This window comes from Oncorhynchus clarkii, chromosome 2 (assembly GCF_045791955.1).
Source record: "Oncorhynchus clarkii lewisi isolate Uvic-CL-2024 chromosome 2, UVic_Ocla_1.0, whole genome shotgun sequence".
Taxonomy (NCBI): domain Eukaryota; kingdom Metazoa; phylum Chordata; class Actinopteri; order Salmoniformes; family Salmonidae; genus Oncorhynchus; species Oncorhynchus clarkii.
The window spans coordinates 40,315,134-40,335,901 of NC_092148.1; the positions used below are offsets into that span (position 1 = coordinate 40,315,134).

The following is a 20,768-nucleotide window of genomic DNA, read 5'->3' on the forward strand; positions in this document are numbered from 1 at the left end:
GGTTGGTCAAGGCACTGCCCAGATTAAGATATTGATAAGCTATACTTCGAAACTGGACACCAACAGATCCTTATGATGAAAAAGATCTGTGTTAGTTCAAACCAACCCCTGTGAACAAGCCAAATGACGTAGCTCTTTTCAGAACATTGTACAGGCCGGAGCCTTTCAAAAGAATGCACAGTAACCAAGGACAAAACACACTCCAAACAGACTGGAGAAAATAAAAGTAGAAGTGCGAGCACAAAAACTTCAAACAGATGTCCATAACACTCATATAATTTAATAAAATCAGTAAACAACAGATAAAAGGTAGACTAGGACTGCGTCCCACATGGCATCCTAATTCCCTACATAATTTTGTCAAAAGTAGTAAACTATACAAAGAATAGGGTGCCATTTGGGACGGATCCCATATTTCCTTGTTATGTTATGGCTCAAACTTCCATTCCTCCAAGAATACCTCTCTTCTGAATGCTGGTTTCTTTTGTCAACCAATCAACACTGACCTCACTTCTAGACGGGCTGTGGCTCTTCAACTACGGTTGTGTCCTGATTCTCGACACTTCTCCTGAAGCACGCACTTGCACCCTTTCTCTTGGGTTTAAAAATTGTCGAAACACCCTCCAGACAATATTTTTGTTCCATTGTTCCATTGTTGATAGGGTCCCACAACAAATGCATGTCAACACTGTTAAAGGTCCAATGCAGGGATTCTTTAAATCTCAATATCATATTTCTGGGTAACAATTAAGTAACTTACTGAGATAGTTTTTCAAAAATTAAAATGGTATAAAAGAAACAAAAATAGCTTCTTAGCAAAGTGCAATTTTGTTAGGACTGTGTGGGAGTGATCTGATTTAGGGAGGGGAAAACTGAAAACTCTGTTTTTGGCAGAAAGGTTTGGCTAAAACTCCATTCCACCAAAAACAGGCTGAAATTTCATGCGGCCTTTTCAATCAGCACATACACTAAAAGGGCATTTTCTAAATTTAATTTTCACAATTTCACAGTATTATTCCAACCTCATAGTGTGGAAATGTATATAAAGAACATAGGCCAATCAAGTTGACTGCTCTGGGCCTTTAAGGTTTCTATTTCTCCAATAGGTGAAACCAGTCTTTCATAAATGGTATGGGGTAGGCTAAAGAATTATTGGATTCCCTAATAACACCATCTTGTGTTCCCATTTGTTTTTGTGTTAAATGGTTTGTTTATGAAATAAACATGTTGCACATTCAGCAGGATACAACATTACACAATGTTCAGGTAGCAATTTGTTATGTAGAGCAAATATGCCTCTGACATGTAGAATAACTAATCACGTCAGCTGTATTCAAGACATTCCTATCTGCAACTTTCTGAACCGTTTGCCTACTGAACATGGCTCTGCTTCACCCACAACACTTCTGTCTTCTTTGTACATATAGTACCAGTCAAAAGTTTGGACACACCTACTCATTCAAGGGTTTTGGGGCTCTGGGTTTTTGGTAACTCTGGGTCTTCCTTTCCGCCACAGGAAAGGAAGACCCAGAGTTACCTCTGCTGCAGAGGATAAGTTCATTAGAGTTACCAGCCTCAGAAATTGCAGCCCAAATAAATGCTTCAGAGTTCTCTGAACAGTTTATGTTGAGATCTGTGAGTTTATGCTGTGTCTGTTTCTTGGAGACTGTGTGAATCAGGGCTTCATGGTTGAATTGCTGCACAGGAAACACTACTAAAGAACACCAATAAGAAGAAGAGACTTGCTTGGGCCAAGAAACACGAGCAATGGACATTAGACCGGTGGAAATCTGTCCTTTGGTCTGATGAGTCCAAATTTGAGATTTTTGGACTGCATGTGTGGTTCCCACCTTGAAATATGAAGGTGGTGGTGTGATTGTGACACTGATTTATTTAGAATTCAAGGCACTCTTAACCAGCATGGCTACCACAGCATTCTGCAGCAATACGCCATCCCATCTGGTTTGCGCTTAGTGGGACTATCATTTGATTTTCAACAGGACAATGACCCAAAACACACCTACACCTAAGGGCTATTTGACCAAGAAGGAGAGTGATGGAGTGCTGCATCGGATGACCTGGCCTCCACAATCACCCGACCTCAAACCAATTGAGATGGGTTGGGATGAGTCGGACCGGAGAGTGAAGGAAAAGCAGCCAACTAGTGCTAAGCATATGTGGGAAATCCTTCAAGAATGTTGGAAAAGCATTTCCCATGAAGGTCGGAAATATGCAAAGAGAATGCAAAGCTGTCATCAAGGCAAAGGGTGGCTACTCTGAAGAATCTAGAATGATTTGTTTAACACTTTTTTTTGGTTACTAAATGAAACCATGTGTTATTTCATAGATTTGATGTCTTCACTATTATTCTACAATGTAGAAAATAGTAAAAATAAAGAAAACCCCTTGAATGAGTAGGTGCGTCCTAACTTTTGACTGGTACTGTGCATAACCCTTCTCCATAAAATATGTACAGTACGTTATTGCTGTGAAGTCACAAAAAGGTATCAAAATAAACTGGAATAATGGTAACACAATAAAATGCCTTTGAAAATGCAAACGATATCCACAAGATGAAACAAAGAAAACCAGCAAAATCCAAACCAACACAGTACTGCTTCTAACATAAAAGAAAAAGGACTCGACTATAAGTCCTTGATGCTCAATGAAACATGCGTCAGTATATACAGTAGTGACTATTGCACCATGGCTCTATCAACGAGAGAGAGTTAAATAGTGAGAGCACCTAATTTGAAGGTCTGCTTAAACATTTTGCTTATACAAAATCTTTAAATAGTTTGGTAACCATGAACAAATGGCGTGTAAATCATCATATGTAATTTCCCCACATTCAGTATGTAACTATTCATCATTACAAAATCATGAATAACAGGCTGTATAAATGTTATTTAAATAGTTTACAAATAATGTTTTTAAGCAGTGTATAAGCAAATTCAAATAAGTTCAATAACCATATGGTCTAACTATATTTTATTGAGTTCTGTGAGCCTGCTCAAATAAATTAAGTACTGGTATGGGATATAGGCCTTTGGTGCTTCACAATGACTGTATGCCAACTTGGAAAGCCCTTTGAGATAAGTTCTTGAACATAAATTCCTGTTTTCATTGGATGTTAAACTGCTCAATGCTTAAGACACTGCTGTTACAGGAAAAATGAATCGAAAGAAACAGATTCCTACATGATGAAAATACCAACTGGTCATATTGCCAGACACATGCATGCACACACACCTTAAAACTACCTCCAAAATGTGAGGCAAGACTACGGTTTCAAATTTAGGTGAACATTTAGAAAACTACTTGTTGCCCTTAATAAAAAGGAGCAAACACCACAAAATATCTATACATAACTATGAAAAAAGTGATTTGCTCCCTCCAAAAACAGCAACTGACCACACTAAGGGCTTTTCCCTCTCCCTCCTACAAAATGGCTTTGTATGTTAGATGAGCACAGTAGGTAATTGCAGCAGTCTCTTCAGTCCATTGTCTCGTTCCCACACAGCCACGTGTCTCAAATTCTTTACCTTTCAAACGCTTTCAAACTATAGAAACCCTAAAAGGTGACCGATTTGGGCAGCTGGTGGCTTCCAGCATGCATTCTATAAAAGTCTGGGTTGGATCGCACTGAGGTGACCTCTCCTGCCGACTGTCCAGATGAGGGCCCTGGAAGCAGCATCTGGGCCGTGAAGGCAGGCAGGGCAGGGAGGGGCCTGTGGGCCGTGGGCAGTTTTTGTAACTGGGAGGAGACCTGGTTCTGGTTTGAGCTTTGGCTCTGGTTGGCAGTGGTGGCTCTGTGCGTGTCCGTTAGGCTGTGGAGCCCAGTGTGGTGGTTAGGAGGAGGGCTACACTGGAAAGGAGCCAGTCTATCGGCGAAGCAGGGCGGCGGCGGAGGGATGACGATGGAATCTACCACCCAGCTCTCCTCCTGTCCTTCATAGTCCAGCTCCTGTGGAAGAGAGGGAAGGGCTGAGAAGGTGGTAGGAAGAGGAGAGGGGGAGGGAGAGGCAAAGAGAAGGGTGGGAGAGGAGGTGTTGGGCAGGGAAAGGAGGAACACCGGAGGAGGCGGCGGTAGGGGATGGAAAAGAGAGGAGGATGAGGGGTCAACATCTAGCTCAGGTATGCGCAGCGGTGGTGGTAGGCCGAACATCCCCAGTGTTTCCTGAGGGCTGGTGCCTGGCAAGGGGCTCTGCGGCAGGGCAGTGGCCACCTCCAGCAGCCGGCCCATGAAGCAGTCCTCGCCGTCAGCCTCCGAGAGGTTGTCGTACTGGGAGGTGTTTGAGGGCCGGCGGTCCCCTGCCGTCTGGGGCACGCAGAGTGACACGGGGAACATAGTGGGCTTGAAGGTGATTCGGGGGGACGGCTTGGCAAAGGCGAGGGAAAAAGAGGGCCGCGAGGACGGGGATTCCTCCAGGATGAGGTCCAGGGACGTGGGTGGAGGTGGACGCGGACTCTTAGGCTTCGGTAGGGGTTCTACCCCTAGTGAAAGAGCCGAGCAGGGGGGCACAGAGTCCGACTTCAGCCCTACCTTGGTCCCGTCTCGCAAGCATAGAGGTTCGGGGCCCAGGGGTGTGTGGGCGCTCTCTTCCATAGAGTAAAAGGGTGGAGGGGGTAGATCTGGGAACTCCAGTGTTTTAGACCCTGATCCAGACTGTGTGATGGAAACATCCCCAACAGGGGGCTCGTAGGGCGGAGGCCAGTAACCGGGCTCTTCCTGGGTCTCTGGACCTGCAGATCGGGCCTCCATCCCCACTCTACCACCCCTACCCTCAGACAGACTCCTTTCTCCACCTCTGAGACATGGTCACTCGGACACTCCTCCACCCTATCCCTGACACCCCGCACCCCTGGAGTGGAACCAACCTTATGTGGCTTCGGCGGAGGCTTGGGTGGGGTGACTGGACACATTTTAGGCCCTTCTGGCATCAGAGCCCGATTGTGGACTACCACCGGTTCCTGAGAGGACAGGGGGTCGTGGGCCCCAGGGATGCTGCTGGTGTCCTGGGTGTCCCCGGGACAGAAGGAGCGGTCAAGGGTGATGGTGTCCGGCCTGTGGGCCTCTATGTGGGGCTGGAGCTGGAGCGGGGGCTGGAGACTGGTCTTGGGCTGGTCCAGAGGGAGGGCTAGATCACGCTGGAAGGGCATCAGGAGAACAGGCCGCTCCTCACCGAGGGGCTTCTTAGGCAGCTCCTCTGACTTGGCTACAGTAGGGGAAGATAACATAGCAATTAAAAACAGAATAACTATTATAATATTAACAAATGGTTGTAGTTCACTTGGCTTTTTATGTTTTAAACACTGACCATGTTCAAATACTTAGTGGCAATACGTAACTTTTTGGGTGACCTGATCTGTTCTGTGTGCGCTATTTCAAGGTAACCCATTCTTAGCTTTTGTCTTTTACTTTCGGTTCTGTACACCAGCTTCAAACAGCAGAAACAACAATATTTTGGGATATGGAAAATGTATTTCACAGTGGTTTTGATGGTACTATGACTCTCTACACACTATACTAGCTTATTTTATAAAACTGATAGCAACCAGGAAATGGCGATGCGATTTCTGTATAGTACAACTAAGAAATGCATCCTTGAATATGTTGGATTGGTGAAAGTATAAAGGGTGGTAACCTTGTTCTCATCTATCCAATCACTTATAGATCTGTGCTTATCCCAAGGAAATGACAAAGAGGGGATGCATTTCTGAAGTATTTGAAAAGGGCCACTATCCCAGTGTGAAAGTTAGCTTTAGGCAATTGACTGACTGACAGATTAACTGACTGATTGACCAACCGACTGCCTGTCTGTCTGGGGACTGATAGACTAGGCAGAAATCCCCACCTGATGGTGGGAGGTCCAGCTTCATCTTACGGAGCTCGGCCATGGACGCCTGCAGCTGCTCCACCACCACGTCGTCGGGTAGGAAGAATGAGCTGGACAGGTGCTCCTGGAGGAACTCCCTCAGGTCCTCCAGAGGAAGCTTCAGCAAGCGCTCTGATTAAACAGACACAGGAGAGCGCAAATTAGGATTGTTTTTTACTAATTAATATGCAGACCAAATCAATCGACATTCTGACTCAGATAACAATGTCAGCTACGTTGAGAGTGTAACACTGCCACGTTGATATGATCTTTTCTGATAGAAAACCACTGAAAGAGTACAACTTTGTTGTCACTGATACACCTCTTCTGCTTGCCCGGAAGTCTTTCAGTATTTGATCTGAAACATTCAACTAGCTAATCAATCCCCTTACAGGTTAAATAATAAAATAGTAGCCAATCATAAATAATCAAACAACAGCAAACATCAAGTGACGTGTGATGAAACCAATCCGCCAATCAGCTGAATTACTCAACAATCACACTACATCCAATGAAAAGACGGCATTCTCCACAGTAACCAGTGACCATCTGCATTATGTAAACGAAGCAGCCAACCAACTGTGAGGCAACATGTGTACCGATGTCATTCACGTGGAAATACCATATAGATGGCGCCGACAGACATGGCAGCTCTGGTTCTCGTTCCTGGTTCTAGTTGTGTGTTATTTCTTACATTAGCCCAAAAAGTTTATGTTATTACATACACCTGGAAATAACTTTTGGCTATCAGAGCAGCGACAACCAGGAATACAACATTCCCAAATTGGATCCTTTGTTCGTACCCCCCAGGGCAACTGAACTTATCCCAGAGGCTGCTCCAAGACACCGCCGGCAGAGAAGAGGTATTTGGAGTGGACTTCTAGTCCGACTCAGGAGGCGTGCACACCATCTACCACTTCAGAGTATATTACTTGCTAATGTTCAGTCTCTGGACAATAAAGTAGATGAGCTCAGGGCGAGGATCTCTTTCCATAGAGACATCAGGTACTGTAACATACTCTCGTTTGACGGAAACATGGCTCTCTCGGGATATACTGTCCGTGTCCACACAGCCAGCTGGGTTCTCAGGATATCGCACAGACAGGAATAAAGAACTCTCCGGGGAAGAAGGTGGGGGTGTATGCTTCATGATTAACTTCTCATTGTGTGATTGTAACAACGTATAGAAACTCAAGTCCTTTTGTTCACCTGACCTAGAATACCTCAAATGCCGACCATATTACCTCCCAAGAGAATTATCTTCGGTTATTGTCACAGCCGTGCATATTCCCCCTCCAGCCGATACCACAACGGCCCTCAAGGAACTACACTGGACTTTGTGCAAACTGGAAACCACATATTCTGAGGCAGCATTTATTGTAGCTGGGGATTTTAACAAAGCAAATTTGAGGAAAACGCTACCGAAGCTCTAACACATTGACTGTAGTACTCGCACTGCTAAATCACTCGACTACTGCTACTCCAACTTCCGGGATGCCTACAAGGCCTTACCCCGCCCTCCCTTCGGCAAATCAGATCATGACTCCATTTTGCTCATCCCTTCCTATAGGCAGAAACTAAAACAGGAAGTATCTGTGCGGAGGTTTATTCAACGCTGGTCTGACCAAACGAAACCATGCTTCAAGATTGTTTTGATCACATGGACTGGGATAAATTCCTGGGTAGCCTCAGAATAAAATTGATGTATACACTGACACGGTGACTGAGTTCATCAGGGAGTGTATAGCAAATGTTGTTCCCACTGTGACTATTAAAACCTACCCAAACCGTGGACAGATGGCAGCTTCCGCGCAAAACTGAAAACGTGAACCACCGCATTTAACCATGGCAAGGTGACTGGGAATATGGTTGAATATAAAACTGTGTAGGTAAGGTAATCAAACAGGCAAAACGTGAGTACAGACACAAAATGGAGTCGCAATTCAACGGCTCAGACATGGGGCAAAAAAGTATTTAGTCAGCCACCAATTGTGCAAGTTCTCCCACTTAAAAAGATGAGGCCTGCAATTTTCATCATAGGTACACTTCAACTATGACAGACAAAATTATAAGAAAAATCCAGAAAATCACATTGTAGGATTATTAATGAATTTATTTGCAAATTATGGTGGAAAATAAGTATTTGGTCAATAACAAAAGTTGATCAATACTTTGTTATATACCATGTGTTGACAATGACAGAGGACAAAAGTTTTCTGTAAGTCTTCACAAGGTTTTCACACACTGTTGCTGGTATTTTGGCCCATTCCTCCATGCAGATATCCTCTAGAGCAGTGATGTTTTGGGGCTGTTGCCGGGCAACACAGACTTTCAACTCCCTCCAAAGATTTTCTATGGGGTTGAGATCTGGAGACTGGCTAGGCCACTCCAGGACCTTGAAATGCTTCTTACGAAGCCACTCCTTCGTTGCCCGGGCGGTGTGTTTGTGATCATTGTCATGCTGAAAGACCCAGCCACGTTTCATCTTCAATGCCCTTGCTGATGGAAGGAGGTTTTCACTCAAAATCTCACGATACATGGCCCCATTCATTCTTTCCTTTACACGGATCAGTCGTCCTGGTCCCTTTGCAGACAAACAGCCCCAAAGCATGATGTTTCCACCTCCATGCTTCACAGTAGGTATGGTGTTCTTTGGATGCAACTCAGCATTCTTGAAACTCCCCAAATACAGATGTGCCAAGCTTGTAGCGTCATACTCAAGACTTCAGGCTGTAATCGCTTCCAAAAGTGCTTCAACAAAGTACTGAGTTAAGGGTCTGAATACTTATGTTAATGTGATATTCCTGCAAACATTTCCAAAAACCTGTTTTTGCTTTGTCATAATGGGGTATTGTGTGTCGATTGACGAGGGGAAAAAACAAAATGTGGAAAAAGTGAAGGGGTCTGAAAACTTTTAATGCACTGTAAGTCAAGGGGTATGAAAACTTTCTGAAGGCACTGTAGTATGAACACCTCAACACATGACATATGACACAATTTAATATGACCTCCAGTGTGTCGATTCTATCCTTCTCTGATGTTATACTCACTCTTGTGTATTTTGAGGGTGGTGTAGGCCATGGCTGTGAGTATCCTCTCTCCCTCTAGGATGTAGATGTCCCACAAGCGCAGGGTCAGGGTGAACGGGGTCTGTCGCAGAGACACATGTCAGGTCAGACATTTTGAAACTCTTGTAAATAAACATTAAAAGATGTTTGGATATAGTATTTCGGGTCATTGGACATCAGGTGGCTAAATTTACAATAGGGGGGGTTCAAATTTATGACTCACCCTATCTATGAAGCACTGCAGGAACCATTTAGTGGTGTATATTCCGTTGGACATCTGCTCTCTGTCCTACAGTCAATAGAAGAGTGAAACAGAGTAATTATTTTAGTATACTTACAGCCCTGGCTTTCCAGAAAAAAAGGATATCTAACACAGATTAAGTACTGCCTTTCTGAAAAGAGTTGAATTTAGTGACAAACGCTAGGGAAATGCGTTTCTCACCAGGTGTTTCTTTAGCTTGGGGAGGAGCTTGGACAGGATCTGCTCGTGGTGGGCCTGGTAGCGCTGCAGCTTGGGGAACCCAGGGATGAAGAATCCTACCACACACATACAGGGACAAAAAGAGAGAGGATGCATAGTTAGGAGCCATGTCAAGAATGTAAAACAAAAATGTAAACAAGGTCTATGACAGTAGTTCAGTAGCAACCTAACTAACTCCTCCTACATCCCTTGCTCTCCCTCTCCTCCCCTGCTCACCATGCATGGTGTGGTTGTTGTTTGTGAGGAGCTGGGACAAGGCCCAGAAGGCGTCCTCCTCGTTCAGGTACATGAGCAGGATGGCGGCGATCTGACTCATCCCCTGGCAGTAGCTCACCTCCTGGGGACAGGACAATAGAACTTTAAAAAATAGATCTTGGAAAGTGGATAGATCTTGGAAAGTGGAGGCGTCATAGAACGTCAAAAAGTTAAATTGCTATAGACACCTTGCTGTTTTTGAGACAGCGTTGTATTTGCTAACAAAGAGATTTGGTTAATTAAGGCCGGCACCACAGGCAGTAAAGACATTTGTGACTCGATTTAGGAAACTAGGCGCATGTCGCAAGTCACGACTTCACAGGAGAGCCGTTTGAATGGATTTTTTTATTTCTTAAATGTTTTAAATCAAAATTCATATTTTGGCAGAAATGCCTTCTTGAACATTCCATGTGCCTTAATAACAAACTTGTATGCCACCTGTAAATATGAATAAAATGGTTAAATTACGAGTCGTGTTGGTTAAGCCACAGAAAAAATTAGCAACCTTCCCACTAGCCATGATTGGCTGAGATGAGTGGGCTGGACATGCCGAGAGAGGAGTTTGGATTGGTCGGCCATAGAAGCTCATCAGTCTGTGTTGGTAATCCTGTCGAACGTGGCTTTAAAAAAAATCTATTGTGTCGTGGAGCTGCATAAGTGTGGCTCTCCACTTTCTGGAGGATCAAGTTATGAAATCAGTAGAACTAGAGTATGATAGCTAAAGAGATGGAGAAAACACCTGTCTCTGGATTACATCTTCAAACTAAGGGAAACTGTGACATAGCATTCCTGACTACGAGACGCGTCCATGCACAATGATGTATATAGGTAAGATAGCTAGCTACATTTTCAGATATTACACTTTTTCTAATTTTGACAGAAAGTGGTTTCATTTCAAGCTAAAGTGTACAGTTAGCTAGCTAGCTAACGTTAGCTGGCTGGCTCCCTAGCTGATGTTATTATTAGTTTCCCAGAGCCGTTTGCTGTTCTAGTTAGAGCCTAATGTTAGCTAGCTAACATTGAACATTGTTGGTTAGCTCCCAACACTGTGGCATTTTTGGCACTGTTCATTGTGGTTTAACTAGCTAACGTTAGCTGGCTGACACTGTTTATTGTTTAACTAGCTAATGTTGGCTGGCTGACTTGTTAGATAACATTACGTGACGTGAGTACAACACCCGTTGAATATGGCCGTGTCAGTAAACATCTGCAAAAAAGCGTAATGAAATTGTTGCCTGCAGAGCTGGTTAGGCTGTTTTCATGTTATCCAGAGGTAAACAAATCATCGGCCAGAGCGGAAAGTGTGCGCTTCGATAGCAAAACGAGATGGTGGGGCTAAAGCTTAGCTTAGTGTGAACATGGCTGAATGGTTGTAGACAAAGAAGATCTCTTCACTAGATAGCAAAACAATCACAGGCGATTTTCTCAAAAGTGAGTTTACAAGTTGATCAACTTTCAAAGCAGAATTACTTTCCCATTGTTCCTCAAATGCAGTGTATGATATACAATGTTGTAGCTTTAGCCTCTACTTTTAAATAATGTAAAAAACACCATTTCAAATTTTGCTACCAAAGACCGAATCCAGGTGTTGAGCCACATTTTTGCATAAAAAAAACACCCTCGATTTTTCCCACATTTTGTTACGTTACAGCCTTATTTTAAAATGTATTAAATTATATTTTCCCCTCATCTACACACAATAGCCTACAATTGTATTAGCCTACTTTTGTATTTTGCAATTGTATTAGCCTATTCCAATATATCTGTCATTCAGTGACGTTTATTCCCATAGTAATTCTTTATGGATCCATCCAGATGTGGTTAGAAAACAGCGCATGTGGTGGGCTATGCAAAGAGATTGGTGAAGTGACATGCCCTGCAAACACACATTAATACATTTAAAGTCCCTAAACTCGGCCGAGCATTAGGGTTAATCCGAGGGTTCTGCCCTAACAACAGTAGTCAGGCACCCAAACTAACTGGCTAACGTTGGCTAGCTACTTCCAGAAACAAATGACAGAACCGCTTACTTTGATCAATTTACTCGCCATAGCTGGTTAGGCTGTTTTTAAGTTATCCAGAACGTTGATGACTGCAACTGTGCTTCTGGCAAATATTTTATTCAGATTTTTTGCCAACGTTTACTGACACTGGACATATTCAACGGGTGTTTAGAGTTTGTAAATTTGTCAGTGAATCTGCTCACTGGCACACAGTCGAGAGTGCTCTAGAATCGGAGTAGATAGCCAGAGCAAATATACCAGCTAAGTCTATTGACAGTTGTCATAGTGACATCAAACATTATTTTGAAATAGTTACTTGCATAGTGGAGTCTTTTGTTTAGACATGTAGCTAGCCAGCTAAACAATGAATCCCAACTCATATTATTACTACCCTGCATGAATATACAGGTAGCTAACTAACCAGCTTCAACGTTAGCTAGCTAACATTAGGCTATAACTAGTAATGCAAATGGCTCTGAGATACAAATAATATTACTACACAGATCATACATGTAACGCTAGCTAGCTAGGAACGTGTAATATCTGAAAATGTAGCTAGCTAGCTAGCTTCTCCCTCTCTGTCACGGATGCCACAGTTGCCCTTAGTTTGAAGATGTAATCCGGAGACAAGTGTTTTATACAACAACCTTCTGTGTGTTTTCTTTTCATATTTGCAATCAAATGCCGAAATGTACTCCATCTTCTTAGCTATCATAGTCTAATTCCATTGATTTCAAACCTCGGTCCTCCAGAAAGCGGAGAGCAACACTTATGCAGTTCTACGTCATATCTTTCAAAAGAGCTGCGTTACCTACACATACTGACCAGCTCATATTATAGACAGAACCGTGCTACATGGCAGACCAATCCGAACTCATCTCTCAGCATGTCATGTCCACTCATTATCTCAGCCAATCAGGGCTAGTAGGAAGGTTGCTGACTTTTTCCATGGCTAAACCAACTAGGCTCGTAATTTAACAACTTTATTCATATTTACAGATGGCATACATGTTTGTTATTAAGGAACATGAAAGTTCACATATTCCAGAAGGCATTTCTGCCAAACATGATAAAATAAAGGTTTACGTTCAAATGGCGCTCCTGTGAAGTAGATGCGCGACATACACATAGTTTCCTGAAACGATTCACATTTTTGTTACACTAAGTTTTTCATAAGAGAAACAACAGTTTTAGTAAGTAATAAGCTACAGTCCAGTTACAACTACTTTTTTTGTGGGCGCAGGAAGAGCAATTCTTACACTATTGTTCTAAATTCAATCACTCTTCTTCATCCTCATCATTCAGTTCATTCAAATTCAATTGTAATACATTTTGTCCCAGTTTTGCATGTGCTCCAAAGGGATAACTTGAAATAACATGATATACAGTTGGTTAAGAAAATCATCAAAATAAAAATGTGATTATTTATTAGCCTATTGGATATCAGCATTTTAGGCACATGTAAATTAGGCCTCATGTAAAATCAGTCAAAAGCTCAAGAGATACTGTTTGCATGACAACAGGTGCTGTGTTGTTAGATTACAATATAATTTATCTGCCAGTTTGGAACAACATTTCCTTTATGAGTAGTGAGTGATCCTAGGGTGGCAACACACACATTCTAAGTGATTTCAATGAGTCTTTCTCCATTCTGATTGTTTAATACTGTTCAATTAAACTTCAACCATACAAATTTCCTAATTTCCTGCACTCAAATGCAGTGATGGAAAAAGTACACAATTGTCAATTATTCAAGTAAAAGTCATCCAGTAAAATACTACTTGAGTAAAAGTCTTATGAAAGTATTTGGTTTTAAATATACTTAAGTATCAAAAGTAAATGGAATTGATCAAATGTACTTAAGCATCAAAAGTATAAATCATTTAATATTCCTTATATTAAGCAAACCAGATGGCACCATTTTTTTTTTACGGATAGCCAGGGGCACACTCCAACACTCAGACATAATTTACAAACAAAGCACATGTGTTTAGTGAGTCCTCCAGATCAGAGGCAGTAGACGACCAGGGATGTTCTCTTGACAAGTGCGGGAATTGGACTATTTACTTTTAGGTGTCAGGGAAAAATGTATGGAGTAAAAAGTACAGTATTTTCTTTAGGAATGTAGTGAAGTAAAAATAAAGTAAAGCACAGATGCCAAAAAAATATATACTTTACACCACTGCTCAATTGAGATAATTTCCACACTGCCACGTAGGACTGCACGATATGGGCAAATAATCTAGGACTTATTTTTAACCAAATGTTGCAATTGCGATTTGACTTGCGAATTAGAGCAAATAGAATGACTATTCTAATTCTATAGTTAGAATATAATAGTAGGCACTTTGAATACAGTGTTGTTTGACATGACAACAAATGAAAATGCCAGGGAGGAATATTGTGACAGGGTAGGAACTAAAGTGTTCATAAGTGTTTCCTAGGGGACCCTATAAGCATGTTGAATGTTTTCTCTTAGCTACTTCATGTAGCTAACATTCTTGCTTCATGTAGCTAACATACATCAATAAGGGATCATAGATTTCACCTGGTACGTCATGGAAAGAGCAGGTGTTGCTAATATTTTGTACATTCAATGTACAAAGATGGTGATTGGGTCTAAAAGAGGCATTTGATAGTCTACATTTAGTGTTTTCTTTAACTGCCATTTCCAGAAAGCCAACACATTTTCTTCAGCTTCAGAAGCTTCTGCATTCACCTAATTTTGTGTAGTTATCCTTAGATATACAGTGGGGGAAAAAAGTATTTAGTCAGCCACCAATTGTGCAAGTTCTCCCACTTAAAAAGATGAGGCCTGTAATTTTCATCATAGGTACACTTCAACTATGACAGACAAAATTAGAAAAAAAATACAGAAAATCACATTGTAGGATTTTTTATGAATTTATTTGCAAATTATGGTGGAAAATAAGGCAATGAGCTCTGTCGGGTCTTTAAAAAAAAATGGCAGGTGGGGAAACTAAACCTATTGCGTGATATTGAGAGATGTCGTGTGGGAAAATTGCTTTTTTCACTCGATCCATCCAACTGATCACCTTACCACCTCTAAAATGTAAATTAAACACTATAAAGAGTTTATATAATGTGTCATTACATTCCTATTTGAAGGTTTGTGTTGATTTTGAATCGGGTTTTTAGGGCAGTGCTAAAGTGTTCTTCAGAAGTAAACAGCGGCTTTATAGAGTCTTGATAGCATGCAGTGATGACGCAAAAAATGACTAGGTATCACCCCCCTTACCCTGTCCCTTACTTGTTTTTAAATGGTGAGAGAAGTGCTACACCTGGTGGAGAGGCTGTAAGACAGAATTAGTTGCTTTATGCGAGCTGTACGTTACGCGATGTCACGATGTAACGTACAGCGTCGGAGGGGTCCGTTTTTTCAACTTTTCTCCAATAGTATAGAGCCATTACCATGTCAATCAACGCTTGAATAGAAACTTAGTTCACACCCCAGATTTTGATGTCAACACAGTCGCTACAGTCCCATTAGTTTTTGCAGCCTCGTTTGAATGTCGCGGTTGCGCACAATTGTACGGAATGGGGTTAGCGTACGTTAATGTGTTATAACTTGAGGAATGGTAAGGAGTCGTAACGTTATACCAGTTAATACTATAGCGAATTGGTTAGGTTACTAATGTTAGCTCATCTGATGATGTAACTTTAGCTAGCTACAGTTAGCTGTATGACTTTATTAGCCAGCTAATTTCACACCATAAACTCAATTATTTGATCAGTTAAGTTGGCTAATGTTGCTCAACATTTCTCTGGCTAGCTAATGGAGAAGTCAATCCAGCTCGCAAGATAACGTTACTTAACAATCCTAATACTACTTCCACCACACTTTTCCCCTTACCTCAAACTTTCCTAATGCCAGGTGATTTTTGGTTACAGCTCATGAAGTACGCTTCACCACCTTCTCAGCCCCGTCTCCGTGGTCAGGCTTCTCACCTACAGTACCTCTTCGTTATCTTTCAGGGGACGCGCTGCTGTAAATAGCAAACTGCTTTCCTACTCTCTGCAGTCTTTCCAGAGCATGCACTGATGCTGTAACCAGCAAATTGGTTGTCTCTTCAGCCGTGTGCTGCATTCAGCTGTTATGTGAACGATTGGTTGAGCGTTGGATACAGTCAGTATTGCTCCAAACGCGCATCACTCGTACGCTTACAACCACTGTGATCCAAGCCTCCCCCAAACTCTGGATTCAAAACTGTGAATTTTGCTGAAAGGTGACTAGTTTGCATCCCCGATGTCTGTACCAATCAGAAAATAACCAAGTAACCATAATACTCCGATCCTCTCCATTCAGTTCTTTCTCTATCCGTGTGGAACACTGCCTGTCTCCATCCCAGGGAAATGTTGTGATTTGGCAGAAGCATGGCTAGCACCATTCTGCTCTTGTAAATATGGTTGTAAAGAAGTGAACGCTCCCTGATAAAGCCTTCTAAGAGACCTGTTTTAGCTTTGTCATTATGGTGTATTGTGTGTAGATTGATGAGGGAAAAAACTATTTAATCAATTTTAGAATAAGGCTGTAACATAACAAAATGTGGAAAAAGTCAAGGGGTTTGAATATTTTCCGTTGACACTGTATGAGTACACGCAGACATGACATAGGTACCACACACACTCACCGTATTGTATACGGAGTAGGCCGCTAGCACATGGAACAGGGCCTGCTGCCTGTGAAGAGAGAAAGAACACTTACAACCAGCTCATTGACACCTTTCACACACAGTATCGTTGCCAGTTGTCAGAATGGTAACATAACACTCAAAAAAGGATGAATGAAGGCTCAAGTACAATGGCAATTGTACTGTGTGTGAAATATGATGTTCTTTGGAACTAAGCTTGTCTTTAACTATAATAGAAATCATAACCAAAGCAACTGAAGTGGAGAGATGGTCTCTCTTATTCAAAATGTGCATTTTCTCAAGACCGACCACACCAGGAACGATTACTCATGCATAAACCATTTACCCCTCTCACCCACATCCTCTTCCCCCACCCTGCCCCTACATGATCTCCATTAATGAGGATGCATCCCAAATGGCACCCTATTCCCCATTTATAGTACACTACATAGGGAAGAGGGTGCCATTTGGGAATAAGCTTTAGCCCCTCACAGGCAGATTTATAATGAAAACATCCATGAACTAAACTAGAGTGAAAAGACTTTGGCAGCGACCGCCAGTCTCTGAAACGCAGGGATGTAGTCGAACTGTGTACTGTACTTTGTATCCACGTGGATGTCAAGGACATTCCTCTCTTTTCCTCTAAGTACTAAACTCCTGCTGGTATCTACTACTGCCCTGACCCTATGCATCAAATCAATGATAAAGTGTTAAAGGTCAACTGCCCTTGAAAACGGCCCATGTGGCATTGATATGAGTCAGAAACATTTATTCTTGTGTCAAAATTGGGTAACTAGGATAATTTTGCTTATTAATTCAGTCTCATCCAAAACACAGTTTTGTAAGTTAGTTCGTCATGACTTACGGGAAGTTTGGTTTGGTTATGGCTTACTTACATGCCCACCTTTGCCAATGATACCCAATTGCCCAGAGACAAAAACCATTGTGATCCGCCCCCAGCTGCTATGTGGATATTTGTAGTCAAGTCTGTGTAGGGGAGCAACGCATGTTAAGTTCGTGTTTTAAGTATCCCTATATTTCTGTTATTATGGTGCTATCAGTCTGTTATTAGTACACCTGCGCGGTAGTCTCCATGGAGATGGACCAGGCCTGAGTGTGATGTCAACTATGTACTGTGGAAATACGGTGAAGTAAACTTTGTTAAACTGGAACCTAGTCGATGTGTCATTTTGAGGTATCATTGGTAGCAGAGGATGGCTAAAATCTACAATGAAGAAGTCATGTAATCTGGGCTGGGTTACTTATCTGGACGAGAAAAAGCTAGTGGTATTATCGCTGGAAGGAAGAGCGAGAGAGACAGCACTAGAAATATCCCTGGAGGATTTGAAGGATGACAGTATGGGAGCTTATCAGAGCACTGGATTCTGTGTTTCGTAAAGAAGAGAAAGACCATGCCTACGAGGCATATTCAAACTTTGACAGTGTTACTAGAGACATTTTGATTGCAATGACAGACTACATAATTGATTTCAAAATTAGGTACAATAGGATGCGCAAGTACGACATGGTTCTCAAGTTGCTAGATACTGCCTGTCTGGATGGTAGGGAGAAACAGTCGGCTTTGACTGCTTGTACTGTGCTGACTTTTTGCGTCAATGGAAGTCGGCACAAAAAAGTATTTTTGGTGAAAATACGTCTGTCGCACCCATAACAAATGGAATGCAAGTGAGTGACGCGGCATATTACAATGAGCAGCAGAGAAAAAGCGCCAACAAGTCACGTTCTCAAGACAACCAGATGAGGGTGGCATTGCCCTGCACAAATCCACTGGACAGGTATGGAAGGATATCAAAAAGTGCTATTTGTCAAAGCACTTACCATTGTGTTAAAAACTGTCCTCATAAAAATTAACAAGTCAAACTAACAGAGGAAAATGTAAACACAGACATGGAGCAGCGTAACATTACACTGTTTTCAAACAAATCTGCATCCGATACTGAAGCCTTATGATCGGATGTGATTGATACTGCATGTACATGCGTATTATATATGAACTAAATATGAAAGTACAAAATATGATTGACATACCAATCAACAGTCGTCAATTCTATCAAGAGAGTCAAGATACCAGAAAAAATTTGTCAGACTAAGTGTCACATTGAAACAGAGGTGGTCCCTGTAGATATCCCCTTACTATTAAGCAAAGCTTTCCTCAAGAAGCAGGGGCTGGCTGTACTAGACATAAAAAATGGCAAGGCAGTGATGTTTAAACAACCATTTACCCTTGAACTTAATACCTCAGGCCACTATTGTGTAAACATTTTAGACAAAGACATTACACAGGGTCCATGTAAAAATGAGATTCTGATGGACACAGAGCACATGGAGATTCTGACAGTCGAAGAGAACATGACCACAGAGATTAAAACACAAATTATTGTTAACAGTTTGGACATGCTACAGTTGACAGACGTCAGAAATTAATCAGCAGTTCTGGAAATAACGAGTATTTCCATTCTACGGCAGATAGTTAACAGTTGAGACATGCTAGAAATACAGCAAACCTAAGCCCAGACCAGCTGTTGGTTTGCCACTGGCGTCCAAGTACAATGAAACAGTGGCTGTAGAGCTACATGAGTTGAGACCAAGTGTGTGGTACCTTCACATAATCGACCACTTCACACGCTTCAACGCTTGAAGCATTGTGAATACAAAGAAACCCAGTGAAATCGTCAAGCACTTCATTCCTGGATAAGTGTGCATGGCCCGCCCCAGAAATTGTACAGTGACAATGGAGTTGATGGGTTCTGATTTCTTGACTTATACTTATTCCTTTCACTGAGGGAGAGAGGGTAATTTATAACGTTTACATTATGTCAGGAGACGTTACTGTTAGCTATCAGGGATCCAATGGGAGGAGGAAATACACCGTCTGTTACGAGTCAACATGACAGCTGTGAGTTGTGGAGGAGTGAGCACTTTGGGGCAGAGGTCGGGTCAAATGAGAAAATGTTAAATATCAGTGCTTGTGTGAATATGTATTTTGTCTTATGCAGCTGTATTGACCCAAAGGGAGAATAAACTTGGTTTAAGCTTGAATAATCGTCCGTGAGGTTTACTAGGTTAATTAAGAACCTAACAGAGGAAAATTCCATAATAATGAAATAAGAGAAATGGCTGAGAAATTCAACAGCCCTAGATTGGCTTTGATGGCAAAAAACTCAATGAACAATGTACATGGCTACAGCCCATACCAACTAGTGTTCAAGCAGAACCCTAATCCTGCTCTATTTCGGGTCAGTTTCAGTGTCCATATCATTGGATGTGACATCTGGTAGGTTTTGTCTGTTAACCTCTTGAACCTCTGGGGGCAGTATTTCATTTTTGGATGAAAAACGTTCCCGTTTTAAACAAGATATTTTGTCACAAAAAGATGCTCGACTATGCATATAATTGACAGCTTTGGAAAGAAAACACTCTGACGTTTCCAAAACTGCAAAGATACCAAGATTAAATTTCATACAGGAAGTGAGCCAGATTTTGAATGCGCTGTGTTCCAATGTCTCCTTATATGGCTGTGAATGCGCAAGGAATGAGCCTACACTTTCTGTCGTTTCCCCAAGGTGTTTGCAGCATTGTGACGTATTTGTAGGCATATCATTGGAAAATTGACCATAAGAGACTACATTTACCAGGTGTCCGCTCGGTGTCCTCCGTCGAAACTATTGCGTAATCTCCAGGTGCGTGCATTTTTCCATTTTGAACAGAGGAGAAACCAAACTGCCACGAGTGATTTATCATCGAATAGATATGTGAAAAACACCTTGAGGATTGATTCTAAGCAACGTTTGCCATGTTCCTGTCGATATTATGGAGTTCATTTGGAAAAAAGTTTGCCGTTGTAATGACTGAATTTTCGGGGGTTTTTCTTAGCCAAACGTGATGAACAAAACGGAGCGATTTCTCCTACACAAATAATATTTTTGGAAAAACTGAACATTTGCTATTTAACTGAGAGTCTCCTCATTGAAAACATCCGAAGTTCTTCAAAGGTAAATTATTTTATTTTAATGCTTTTCTTGTTTTTGTGAAAATGTTGCCTGCTGAATGCTAGGCTTAATGCTATGCTAGCTATCAATACTCTTACACAAATGCTTGTGTAGCTATGGTTGAAAAGCATTTTTTGAAAATCTGAGATGACAGTGTTGTTAACAAAAGGCTAAGCTTGTGAGACAATATATTTATTTCATTTGCGATTTTCATGAATAGTTAACGTTGCGTTATGCTAATGAGCTTGAGGCTATATTTAAGCTCCCGGATACGGGATTGCTCGTCGCAACAGGTTAATGTGTCCTTTTGTCATTTTCTGTAGGAGGCCATAGACATGAATTATCATCGCAATATTAGTTTAAAAGGTCTGCGAAACGACGTGTACAATGTAAACCATTACTCAACCACATCATAGATTG

At 41.8% G+C, this 20,768-nt stretch overlaps 1 protein-coding gene across 1 annotated transcript in view; it reads right to left on the reverse strand.

Moving 5' to 3' along the window:
* Window positions 1-262: 262 nt before the first annotated feature.
* LOC139367931 (uncharacterized) overlaps window positions 263-20,768 on the reverse strand; it is a 103,629-nt gene continuing 83,123 nt past the window's right edge. The window contains 9 exon segments of the mRNA XM_071106329.1: window positions 263-1,491; window positions 1,538-4,623; window positions 4,626-5,219; window positions 5,859-6,011; window positions 8,930-9,029; window positions 9,171-9,236; window positions 9,390-9,484; window positions 9,645-9,765; window positions 16,339-16,387. Of these exon segments, the coding sequence (XP_070962430.1) occupies window positions 3,575-4,623; window positions 4,626-5,219; window positions 5,859-6,011; window positions 8,930-9,029; window positions 9,171-9,236; window positions 9,390-9,484; window positions 9,645-9,765; window positions 16,339-16,387 (2,227 nt within the window). The 3' untranslated portion in view covers window positions 263-1,491; window positions 1,538-3,574.